We start from the raw sequence: 13562 nt of genomic DNA, 5'->3' as shown, positions 1-13562 counted from the left end.
TGGTAGCAAAATGATAAGACAGGTGCCCAACTCTGTGTAGCATTGCTAGGTAATGAGGTGTTGTGGATAGTGAAATTTCCCAAATAACTTGAAATTCCACATGTGAGGTGCTAAAATATGCTATTTTTGAGGAAAATCGTATTTCATTGCTACTTTAAATAGAATATACCAAACAGCTTAATCAATTCTCTTAGCCATGTAAGAGTATAGATGGAAGTCAGTTATTGTATTGTGCTATAAATAAAGAGATGATTGTTTTAAGGCATAGAATTAAATGGACTCCTTGAGTTCTAAAGTTTCCATGTGAGCAGAAAATTAAGAGGTTGGGGGCTCCTTTTTATCTTTATCATAAAAATAAGGCAAAGACGTATGTATTGTCATGACCTCTAGGCTTCTATAATAACCATGTGTAGACTGTAATCAAAAACCAAAGCAGATGTATTCCTTCTTTCCAGAAAATGATCTTCATTTTCTGTTGTTGGCTTTCAGCTTATCAGCATCATCTTACTGTTATTGCTTGAAGGCAGTGAGGTATCCACTTGTCACCTTCAACCTAAGTTCGTTGAAGGTATGTGAGGGAAGAATACACTCACCAGCTCAGAAACTTTGCCTAGGGGACTATTGGAGAAGGCTTACTCTGGGAACTCACAAATTTTTCATCAGAGGGAAATAATATTTCTGTAAACATGAAACCAAGTGAAAAGTGTTCTCTAAACTCTCAGTTTTTAATTCTAAATCAAATATCAAACTTAACCATCAGTTGAATTCCATCTTTAATATTTCCGTAAGAACCATTATAATAAATTCTATCATTTTATCTCATATTCCTTTTATCCTCCTTCCCTGGTTTTACTCCTGCTTGCTGGTCTGATTTTGGTGTCCTCCAGGTTCTTTTTTTTTTTTGACATTATTATTATTATTATTATTTTAAAAATTAATTATTTATTTTTGGCTACGTCGGGTCTTAGTTGTGGCAGGTGGGCTCTTCGTTGCAGCATGTGGCCTTCTCTCTAGTTGTGACGAGCGTGGACTCAGTAGTTGCGGCACGTGGGCTTAGTTGCCCCACAGCATGTGGGATCTTAGTTCCCAACCAGGGATCAAACCCATGTCCCCTGTGTTGGAAGGCGGATTCTTAACCACCGGACCACCAGGGAAGTCCCGTCCTCCAGGTTCTTTATTCAGCGCTCCCTTTTTCTTCTCACTTTTTAAAGTCTTTAACCATCTTAAGCCACTAACTCCCAGATCTCCAACTCTGTGTACAATCTCTTTCTGAGGTTTAATTTCACACCCTTGTTGGACTTCTCTACTTGAACACCTCCAGATGTCCAAATTTAACACAGCTAAACTCAGTTTTTTCTAATAACAAAATAAAATAAAAAAAGAATTTTTTCTTGGGTTTCTGTCCACCTATCTTCTCATGTTAAATTTATTTCCTTTCCCTCACTCTTAAATGCAGTTTTTCAGATCCTTTCACAGACTTAAGGCAGTCCACCATTTTTCTTACCTTATCGTCAGCGCTGTGTGGTCCAAGTGTTCAGCTTTTATCTGGACTATTACAAAATAGCCTCTAGTTGTTTCCACTCCTAGCCGTCCTTTCAAAGTGCTGTTAGGTTTATTTGAAGGTGCAGTTACCTCATTGGTTTTCGCACATACATCCACCACCACCATCCCCACCCTTGTTGGTAGATCCTGTGATGGTTCTTATTTCCTGTGGAGTCAAATCAAGCTTAGCAGTCCAGTCCCTTTATGGTTGGGTCTGACCTGAAGCATTTTAGCCACACATTACCTCCATGCCTTCTACTGTGTAGTAATACTTGCATCATACTTTATTAATGTAACCATTAAGTAATGTTATCTCTGAAAGTGAAAGATTACACATAGAATGATGTGGAAACCCTAGGGCAGTTGTTCCCAATCTTTTGGAATATGAGGATTCCCTTTTAACATCAGTTAATTTATATATATATATAATATTCTAATATCCATGATTGAGAAAATAACAGACCACTCTGAGTCCAGTAATACTTTTAAATTATTTTAAAATTCTATTAATCACATCATCTGTATGATTATAAAATAATTATAACATGTCCAGTAATCAAAGCTTGATGTACATATAGATTTCAAGATTTTCTGATAACTAAAACTTTCCAAAGGTCCATTGCATTGCTCTGGATAAGGGCAGTAAAATTCCCCATTCCCCAAAGATTTTATTTGTTCAGATGTGGAAGCATTGGCTCTTGTTAGGTAATTAGTCTTTCATTTTCCTATGCTATAAGCAGTACTAAATTTACCACTACTTACAAGAGTAGAATTTGAGGACGTATCCGTAGAATAAACATCTCATTGTGAAATTATTACTTTTGTGTCAGTGAGATCTTTGCCTGTAAATGAGATCTGTAAGACTATACATAAAATTTATAGGCTGTGTTATTTTCTTCTACTAGTTATAATTAATTTCACATGTATCTCACTTTACAGTGAAAAGGCTACCTATGTAAAACATGGTGTTTGGCCCAATCATTTGCTTTAAAAGAAACAATAACAGGAATAAAAAACTTTCTCAGTTAAAATGGGAGCAGAGATGAAGTACCTTTTCATCACTGTTTTCTAGTAATGTGCACTTACCAACAGCCATACAGAAAATAAAATTCTTTCTATATAGTGTATTCTGTTTCCTTATGCTAGGATACAGGTAAATGGTTGGTTAATTTAACATGTATTGAGCATGAACTGTGTACTTTAGAGATGGCAAAGAGCACAGAAATTAAAAAGGAATTGGGCCTGACTTTAAAAAGCCGATAATCTGTTTAGTATTTGGAGAGATAGACATTTATTCATTCATTCTGTAAGTATTTACTGAGCATGTATCATAAGACAAACACTTTCCTAGGTGCTGGCAATTCTGTGGTGAACAAAGTGGCCCTCCAAAAACCCTCCTTAGGTGGAGTTTGCATTCTTGTAGAAAGGGAAGGACAGTAAACAAAAAGCAAAATATATAAAGTATGGAAGATGGTAAAAAAACATAGAAAAGAGGACTCAGGGTGTTCAGCATTGGGTAGAGTGATCAGGAAAGATTTCATGAGAAGGTGACATTGGGGCAGAGATCTGAAAGAGGTGAGTGCGTAAGCCACATCAAAGGGGTGAGAGGAAGGGCAGGTGAAGACAAAATGCAATGGTCCTGCATCTGGAGCATGCCAGGTGGGTCCCTGGAGTGTTGTATAATCAAGAAGAGGAGAGTAGGGCCTAGGTCAGAGAGAGAATTGGGGCTGGAAGGTCCATCAGAAATTGGATAGGACATTTATAGCCCATCGTAAGAATTTTGACTTTTACTCTCAAAGAGGTAGGAAGCCCTTGAAGATGCTGAGCAGAGGAACGACACGCTCCTGCTTAAAATTAAAAGGAGAAACTTGGCTGTTATGTGGCACATTGACTTCTGGAGGCACAAGGGTACCCCTGTTGCAGTGATCCGGGTGAGAGGTGATGGTGATTTGTACCAGAAGGGTAGCAGTGGAGGTTGTGGAAGGTGGCAATATTTTGGACTTATTTTAAAGATGCTAAAAATATACTTGCCTTGATCATAAAGCTTTAGAAACACTGGGGCAAAAGAGTAATCACTTTCCCCTCACTCCTATTCCCCCTCCTATTCATGCCCCTTTAACACGAACCCTTTTGTTGTGTTGCTTCAAATTCCCTCATTGCAGTGATCCAGAACTTATATTCATAGTGTCCTCATCCTTTTGCTCGTGGTCTGATTCTCCCTGCTTTGGGAAAGCTATCAATATTCATGCTGCTGATACGTATTAGATGACTAAAAGGGGAGAACTGAATTGAAAACTATGCTAAAATTCTTATCCCCAGTCACTTTTGTCAAATATTTATCATTCATTTATGCTATACTACCTATGTCATATATATTATTCATAATTAGATATTTGATTTAGTTTATTAAACTCTCTGCTTGTATGTTCAGTTTTTATAGTTGCCCTTTAAATATTGTCATCTACTGACAACTTTAATCAGAGAAAACATCCCCTCATATTGTCCCCGTAGAAACCTTGGTATCTGTACTGTAGATTGGCTTTATAATTATAGCCTGTTTTGTATTGCTCATTCTGTGTATATTGTATTTTCACCTAGCTTGATATACCATATTAGGTGTCTGACTTTCTCATCACTTCCAGAGCACTAGTCTGAACACATTAGTATGCCTTCCTTGTGGTAAGATCCCAATACTGTGAGGTCATACAGTATTGAGCCTGAAGGCTTTGGAAGTCCTCAGGTATGATTACCATGAATTTCACGTTAGAAACAGCTAATATCCATCCTTTATATTGTCACTGTTGGTGGCTTTCAGTTTAGATTTTTTAGTACCCAAAGGTTACCCAGAGGTTGGCTTGCTTAAAATTTTAGGTTGGATGTGGGATGTGCGAACTTACCTCCAAAATCATATGGATCCTGAGCAGAGTTCTTTCTCCCATCTCACCTGCTCTTGAATTTGAGCCACACGGGTGGGGGATATTTGGAAATTTACAGACACATGAGGACTTCTTCTAATGCAGACTCAGAACCTCAGATGTGGTTCACATGCGTTACAATTAACATCCTTTCTAAAATTGTGACTTTTTTTCCATTTAATAGCTTGTTATTAAAAACCTGTAATTCCATTTTACTCAGTATGGTTTATGCAGTGGGGAATGTGTGCAGTCTCCGGTCGCTGTTCAATCTATGTGACTACTTTGAATCTGAATAAATTGTTTAAAAAATTAATTAGCAAAATTATTCCTTTTGGTTTCAAATTCATCGTATTCAGTTATATTGTCATATCTGTTTTAGATAGTTTATCAGCTATTTGCGATTCCCCCCCAGAAAGGTTTTTGAACTCTGGAAACAGCTTAAAGTCTTTTAAGTTTTCAGAGCCTACTTGGCTGTATTAAAAAACCTGAAATGTGCATTCCCTCCTCTGGCTTGTACTGCATATTAAATAAACAAGGATAGTTCAGAGTGTGGTCTTGGGACTCCCCTGGTGGCGCAGTGGTTAAGAATCTGCCTGCCGATGCAGCAGACACGGGTTCGAGCCCTGGTCTAGGAAGACCCCACATGCCGTGGAGCAACTAAGCCCGTGCGCCACAACTACTGAGCCTGCATTCTAGAGCCCACGAGACACAGCTACTGAGCCCACGTGCCACAACTACTGAAGCCCGTGCTCCGCAACAAGAGAAGCCACCTCAATGAGAAGCCCACACACCACAACAAAGAATAGCCCTGGCTTGCTGCAACTAGAGGAAGCCTGTGTGCGGCAACAAAGACCCAACACAGACAAAAAGAAATAAATAAATTAATTTTTTTTAAAAAAAGGGTGTAGTCTTGAAGAAATTCAGCGTTGGTTACTCTTCTGTCACATGCAGAGAACCAGAATAGCAAAGTTTGCATCAAAACTGTCTGTGCAGACTACTTACCAGTCTTTTACATGAATAAACTGTTGAAACAAGTTTTTTTTTATATTTCAGGAATTCATCTGAATTCCTGAATGGAATTCAGGAAATCCTGGATGGAGCCTGTCCATGTTTAGACAAACTTCTAAAATTCTCTATCTGCCAGGTTGGGTTCTAGGGGTTACCTGTACCATGTACAACAAGTTAGTTCCCCTGTTTTTGGTTGCTAGAAGTTTTAGGCTGGTTGCATTTGCCCTGAATGCAGCAGGTTTAAAAGCCCCTGCTTTTTCTTTTTTTTTTTTTTTTAAGCATTATTAAGATCTAATTTATTTTAAGTATTAGTAAGGTCTAATTTATTTTTATTTCAGTCCCCTCAAACTTCAAAACTGTTTCTTTCTCCTTGATTTCTGGCTCTCTGCTTATAGAATGTCTGCTGCTTGTGCCGTAGGTGTCTTCCACTGCTCCCCATCCCCTTTCTTTCTCTTCTCTCCTCCTTTACTTTTGATTCATGCACACTTCTTGGCTCTCAGACGGAGTGATTTAGTTTATAATCATTTCTCTCCAAAAAGAATACTGCTTTCCTTCTGCTTTGTGAATTGGCTAGCCAGAGCACCTCGTGATAACCTTTTGGTTGGCTGTCTGTGTATTTTCCTTGATGGTTGTTGATACATTGCTTCATTTGTGCCAAAGGAAATAACTTGGCAGTTCTTACTTTTTTGGTACCAGAGCACTGTTCTACATGACTTGTTTTCAAAAAGACCTTACTGGAAAAGAAATAACCTTTAAAAATAATTGTGGCCAGGGAGTAATGGGCACTGCTGTGTTCTTCATGAAAATATCCTATTAGTCAAATGGCATTTTGTGGCAGAATGAACACCCCAGGGCTTCCCTGGTGGCGCAGTGGTTGAGGGTCCGCCTGCCGATGCAGGGGACGTGGGTTCGTGCCCTGGTCCGGGAAGATCCCACGTGCCGCGGAGCGGCTGGGCCCGTGAGCCATGGCCGCTGGGCCTGAGCGTCCGGACCCTGTGCTCTGCAACGGGAGAGGCCACAACAGTGAGAGGCCCGCGTACCGCAAAAAAAAAAAAAAAAGAACACCCCAAAGCAGATGCATATTCTGTGAGATTTGTAAACTCCCACTCTAGACATCCACAACACATTGTGGGAATATCAAATGCATATAATATAATAAACTGTAGTTCACATTTATTAAAAAATTAAAAATAATTGTGGATGGACTCATGGAGCTGCAAGAGCTTTAAGCAGTCATTTCCCTTTGCAGAGCAGCACTTTTTGAGCAAAAAGTGATGAAAAAGGCACTAATTCTGATAGATATAATTGAGATAAATGGTACTTCAAACAGAGCTGTGCCCAAGTCTTTCAGGGGGTCTTCTACAATTGGGCAGGACAAATCACTTGATATCTCTTGTTTTAAGACTTTACTTTTAATTTTCAGCTTTACTTTAGCTCTTTTTTCATGGGAATGGAGGGTGGATCACCAAAATTTAAAGAGAAAAAAGAAAGAAAGAAACACAAGTATATGAAGTCATTCCTTTGAGAAAAAATTCCTCTTCCTGTCTTATATTAGCTTCAGCCAAGGAAATGAGGCCCATATGTTAGCAGTATATTTGAAATATTTGAGAACTCCTACTTATATGAAAGAGTGCTTTGTTAAATGTAAATATTTGTAAAATTGTAATAAAACCAGATATGTAGGTAGAAATTTAAAAATAAAAGCAAAACCTAGCTTCTGGTAATTTCCCGTAGCGTATCACATATTAAAATATGGCATACCTTATTCTGGCCACCCTTATTTCACTGGCTGTCTTCTGCTCTGTAAAGGAAAAAAGAGGGCTTAGTCCTAGAGCAATATATTTCATCAGTTTGTCATCACTTAAGGTACGGTTTCTCCTTACTAAGATTCTGCTATATCTGAGTATGAGGTAATTTGCAGGGCTGAGACATACTTACTGTAAGCCTAGTTTGGGAACTATTGGTTTATATTTGATGAGTTTTATAAAAATGCCATCATACCTAGTGAATCAGAATCTGGGAAAGTGGGGCTCTTGAATTTGTATTTTTAACCAGCTCTCCAGGTGATTTTCTGTTTTTTTAAGGGCCAGATCAGGAAATAGGAATTACTCCTAAGCAACAATAAAAATTATATATTATACTGCAGTATAAAATTCACTTAAAAGATTGACAGATTAATTTTTATATCAGAATAAATAATTTATTATGAACTAACATATATCTAAGCATTCTTAAATATGAGACTTTTACTTTGACCTATTATGGGCTATGCTTACAGATTCCTCAGGATGTATGAATTTACTCTCCTGCCTATTCAGATGCTTAGGTAGATATGTTTAAGAAACAGTATTATTGAGACATTGAATTATTAGGGCAAAGGAAGGAAATATTACCTTTCAAATCAGTGCTGAGGCAACATGGAGAAAGGGCAAAACGTGGAAGAACTGAGTAAAAGAAAAGGCAGAGACAAAACAGCAAGTAATTGGGAGACTCATTCAACCTTTGTTTTTTCATCTAAGCACATAGATATTTGCTGATTAGTAAGTGGTAGCTTGTGCCCATCATAATGGAAGTGTGAAGTTAGATGAGGTGGAAGATGTAGCAGTCATTTCCTTTTGCATATAGCACCTTGGATAATAACATTGTTATAGGTGGAAGTGGTGTTCCTACTGCATGTAATTCATATTGTCCTAAAGTTGAATACTTTCGTTTGAAATTTTAGTGTATTTGATTTCTGTATGCAGAGAACAATGAGCAATTTGAAAAACCATTCTTGTAAATATAGTTGTCTTTCACTAGTCTAAAAATACATGGTAATTTAGAAAATTTTTAAAGGAATTTGTGGAAAATATCTGAAATATAAAATAGGTAATCTGGATTTTTTTCCTACTACATGGTCATTCATAATAGTGAAACCAGTACTTATTGAATTGGTAAGAATAAAGCAGTTGTTTATCTTGTTCCTGGCATTGAATTTATTTGTTTTTAATTTGGTTTTTAAAATATTAACTTACCTGGAGAATATTTTATTTTTTGGTAATACAGAATATTTGAGTATTAATGGAATTTTGTTCTTTCTTAGGTCATGTTTACTGGTGAAAATATTCCTGTTCATCCTCATGTTTATAGCAATGGTCATATCTGTTTATCCATTCTAACAGAAGACTGGTCCCCAGCGCTCTCAGTCCAATCAGTTTGTCTTAGCATTATTAGCATGCTTTCCAGCTGCAAAGAAAAGGTAGGACTTTTCAGAATTATTCCAGGTATAGTTCTTCTTTTAGTTTGTGTAGAGAAGCTATTTTAATATATAATTTATTTGAAGAAGGGACTTAATGCTTTCTATTATGAAGTTATAGGGAACGTTTTAGTAATAGATTGGCAAATAATTTGATAATAGAAGTCAGACATTCTGCAGATGTTCTTAAATAATCTGAATTTTATTTCTGTAAGCATGCCCAGGGCAAAAGTGTACAAGAAATTATTGTTTCTAGATTTCACAGTGGAAAGACCCAGGAATAAGCATTATGGCTCCCTTCTCCCCTCTGCTGGCTTCCACCCTATCAGTCTCTTTTAGGGGATTTCCCAGGAACCAGAGCTCTCCTATCATAAAGCCTAGGTTGAAGGAGGACTAGATTACCAGTAGAGTTTTCAGGACTTTTCCTCTTAATCTCCTTTACTAATCTACAGATTCTGTGTCTGATGGAGAAAGGGAGGAAAAGACCAGAAAGAAAAACCATGTGAGTTAAATTTAGAATACCCTTTTAAAGTATCTAAATCCTCTCTGTGTTTCTGGCCCTCTTGTCATTCCTGCTTGAGGGTTAGTGTCTTGTCATTCCTGCTTGAGAGGTTTTAAAGCATCTCTTCTCCATGGGGGTTTCCTTTTGTATTCTCTTTAAAGGAAAAACCGAATTTACCTTAGAGATTAGGGAGCTGTGGGGTTATTCATTTATTTTAGCAGGTTTTTTTTTCTTCTCCAAATTCAACTGTCATTTTTATTAAATTAATATTTAGAAAACATTTAGATAGTATTTCATTTTTAAATGGTAGGTTATCTAGATTTTGAAACACTCTAAGCCACTTGTTTGCAAAGTAAGTTTCTTGGAATGTTAGTTCCATAAGAGGTTTCTTGGTGTTAGGTTTAAAAAAAAATTTTTTTGTTCAAATAAGAATGGGAAATAATAGGTTAAATTGTATATGTATTTTTTAACTGTAGCATAAGAGCCCTTAATATGCAATGTTATGTACAAGAGGAAGAATGAAACTTCTGGCAGTTAAACTGTGATACACCATTAGTTGAAAGACATGTATCCCCATTTAGGAATATTAAGAAAAAAGTGTACATCTTAGAATAGATGAAATAGGGTACCTATTATCTAATGTTAGTATCACCTTTTAACTTGAGCTTCCTCCCTGTTGTTAGCTTTTCTGAGCTGCATTTTAGGCTACACTTGAGCTTTTGTTAATCCCAAGGGCTTGGAAACAAGTTTCATTCATTTATTGCTTCCATGTTTTCTCCTCTCCCTATCTCCACCTCCACCGCACATACAGGCTCTGAACCTTCAGGTGTGGCACAGAGCGGTTTCCAATAACAGGGGCTTCTCTTAATGTTAATGTCTATGGAAAGATGAGGCAGTAACTCTAGGGTTTAATAAGAGAAGTTAAGATTAACACGAGTGGTGTCTGCGCATAGCCCTTACATGTGCCTTTTGATTACTAGCTTTGTTTACATTTAAAGGTAATGATTTCCTGTTAAAAGCTAGAAAATTATTACGTTCTCTAACTCCATCCTTTTCTAACCCTCATCTTTCCCCTCACATTCTAGTTGTCTGCTGTTAGTGTTTCTTGCGTAGTTGGTATAAGACTAATCATTCCATTTAAATTATTGATAAACTATATTATATAATATAAATGTAATTATAATTTATTCAACCAAAACGATAATCTAGAAGTCAGAATTCTGGCAGCATTAGTTTTGTGGAAAATGATAAAATTCAGACATTATTAAGTACCTGCTATGTGCTGTTATTACTGTGCTAAGTACTAGATTACTAAGAAGAAGAGGAAACGTGTTTTGGCACTGAGGGGAATCTAGCACCAAATAGCCTTTAAAACGTCTTTTAAATATTCACCGAAAGCTGTTCTATTAAAACAGGTGAATTTTATTCTGTGGTGGACATGGTTCCGTGAGTTTCACTTTCCGTTGTATTCAGAGAGTAGTCAACTCCCTGACTACAAATTTTAATTTAACTGTGGGCATTTTTTAGTCATAACTCTTTCGTTCCCGTTTCTTTTTTCACAAAAAGAAACTTGTTTTTTGAAGATTGGCTTCTGATAAGTAGATGAGTTAATTGTCTGTTAACAGTAGTAGCGGTGTATTCCACACGAACACAGTTTATGACTTTACAGGACAAACAATAGCAGATCGTCTGTTCTTTAAAGTAGACATATAATTTCATGATAATAATTTTTCAGGAATTTTCTCTAACTGTATAAACAGGGTAATCTTGGTATAGTTGTTTAGTGTCTTATGTTCTTCTCTTCCTTTCTGTTAAATTACTGTCATTATTATCTCATAAGAGTTAGATCATAGTTATGTATATGAATTTTAGAAGTGCCAAGCGGACTGTCAGTTTTCCTTCCTGCTACCTAGGTAGTCCTGTTCACCATTGCTATTTGGTTGGACCTATCATATTATCTACTAACCTGCCCTCAGTGGCGTTAATACAAATTTGACATGTTTCCAAATCTTTGTAGAGAAGCACATATTTCTTGTGTCTGATCAACATCCAACAGTTTTCAAGAAAATTCTTTCATAACCTGTCTTCAGTGTTGTTAGTTGTAGTTACGGCTATTTCTGATGTAACTCCTTGCAGAGCTGCCATATGCTTCTAATATTGTTCTCGTCAGGGCGTATGTATTGCAGAAATGCTAATGTGTCTTTTCCCCCCTTTGCCTCTTACATACATTTTGGAAACCGAATCCTTTGGTCTCTCCTTGATGATACTTGTTTACAGGAAAACAATAATCCCTTGTGGAGGATTATAAGTTGATAGGGTTTCTCAGACAAACCGAGTTAGGTAGAGTTTTGATTAGCTCACAAAAGTAATTATTAAATTATTTCTAGGGAGATAAGATAAATGAAACCAAAATTCTTTACAACCTAATGCTGCCACTTTAGGTTGATGTCATTGTCTAGTAATCCCATTGGAACCTAACCCAAACCACATATGCACACCTTTTTTTTTTTTTTTTTTTAACAATTTCAGTGTCAAGAGGTTACATTGCCTGGAATATATTATTTTTTCAGTTATGACATCTGCATTTATTTTGTTTCTTATGCATTCTGTAATATTTTTGCTAGAGCTTTTATTAAAACTATCTCCCCCTTATGTTTTCCTGTTTTACAACTTCTTATCTATTTAAATTCTTTTTGGTTTCAGAGACGACCACCAGATAATTCTTTTTATGTTCGAACATGTAACAAGAATCCAAAGAAAACAAAATGGTGGTATCATGGTAAGCGGTTTTATTTTAGAATGATAACTTCTCAGTATTTTGGTTTGAAAGATTATATATATGCTTGCTTGGGAAAAAGAGAGATTATATAACTGATGTACTTTTGTAATATGCAGATGAATCTTTAAACTGGTTTAAGATATTTTACGGATAAGTTAGACTAGATTTTTAATGGGGCACATAAAATCATGGCCATCATACAAGTAAAATCTAAAATCGCTTTAACATTCTGCTCTACCATTGTATTGCAGAACAGAAGTCCTTAATAATATTAAGTCAAATTAGAACTGGCCTATTGGGAAACCTGTTACTTGATATAGAAGTTGTGACGCCTTGTGTACTCATTTAGTTATGGTACTGTTGTTAGGGTGGAGGATCACATTGTTAGAGATGGCCCGTTAACTTAAAGAAAGCTCTTCCTATTCTAATAGTTATTCCTGAAAAAATTTGAGGTTCTACTGATTGTAGCTTTATGAATACATATGTTTAATAATTTAATTTCTATTGTTTCTGTTGGGTAATGGTAGCTTAATAATTGAAGGCTGCTAGCATCTTTTCTAAGCTGACTACTGCTTCCTCAAAGAGGTATTTGAAATTAGGAACAGAAGGTTTACATTCATGAGAAACCATAAAATTATGTATAAAAATTATTTTTAAAGTATTATAAAAATGTATATTCTTTACAAATTATTGGTTTAATGTAATTCAGTAGAATGATAGAGTGGGTGCTTTTAAGGTTTGGAAGAAAGATGAGAAGAGCAGTTTGAATTTTGAATTAAAGGATAATGAAGGAGGATATGTCTACCAAACACCAAAAGATAATAATGCAAGAATAGACATTGAAATAGAATTACTCTTTTCGGGCTTCCCTGGTGGCGCAGTGGTTAAGAATCCACTTGCCAATGCAGGAGACATGGGTTCAAGCCCTGGTCCGGGAAGGTTCCACATGCCACGGAGCAGTGAAGCCCGTATGCCACAACTACTGAGCCTGTGCTCTAGAGCAGCCTGTGAGCCACAACTACTGAGCCCACGTGCCACAAGTACTGAAGCCAGCGTGCCTAGAGCCCATGGTCCGCAACAAGAGAAGCCACCTCAGTGAGAAGCCCGCGCACCGCATCAAAGAGTAGCCCCTGCTCGCCACAAGTAGAGGAAGCCCATGCGCAGCAACAAAGACCCAACACAGCCAAAGATAAACCAATAAATTAATTAATTAGAATTACTCTTTTCTAGGCCTTTCTGTATGTTAGATTTGAATATGTGATAAATAGTGTGTCACAAATCAATGAGAAGGGGAAAAATTATTTAGTAGTAAGTAATCCTTTTAACCTCATATAGAAAATATTTCCTTTGGATTGAATTAATAAGCATTTAAAAAATACAACAATAGAAAAAGTATTTTTTTAAAAGTTGGGTATCAACTCTGGAGGAAGGAAAAAAGAATTTCTGAACTTAAAAGGAATCACAAATTAAACATCTTAGATATATGAAAATTTAAATCTTATATAAAAGCATGGAGGTCTTCCCTGGTGGCCACAGTGGTTAAGAATCCGCCTGCCAATGCAGGGGATATGGGTTCAAGCC

At 36.6% G+C, this 13562-nt stretch overlaps 1 protein-coding gene across 1 annotated transcript in view; it reads left to right on the top strand.

Moving 5' to 3' along the window:
• Positions 1 to 13562, top strand: part of UBE2W (ubiquitin conjugating enzyme E2 W) — a 77136-nt gene that overhangs the window by 50430 nt on the left and 13144 nt on the right. The window contains exons 4-5 of the mRNA XM_032609374.1: positions 8548 to 8703; positions 11906 to 11981. Of these exons, the coding sequence (XP_032465265.1) occupies positions 8548 to 8703; positions 11906 to 11981 (232 nt within the window). The remainder of the gene's footprint in view (positions 1 to 8547; positions 8704 to 11905; positions 11982 to 13562) is intronic.

This window comes from Phocoena sinus, chromosome 17 (genome assembly GCF_008692025.1).
Source record: "Phocoena sinus isolate mPhoSin1 chromosome 17, mPhoSin1.pri, whole genome shotgun sequence".
Taxonomy (NCBI): Eukaryota; Metazoa; Chordata; class Mammalia; order Artiodactyla; family Phocoenidae; genus Phocoena; species Phocoena sinus.
This window is presented reverse-complemented; position numbering and strand designations above follow the sequence as displayed.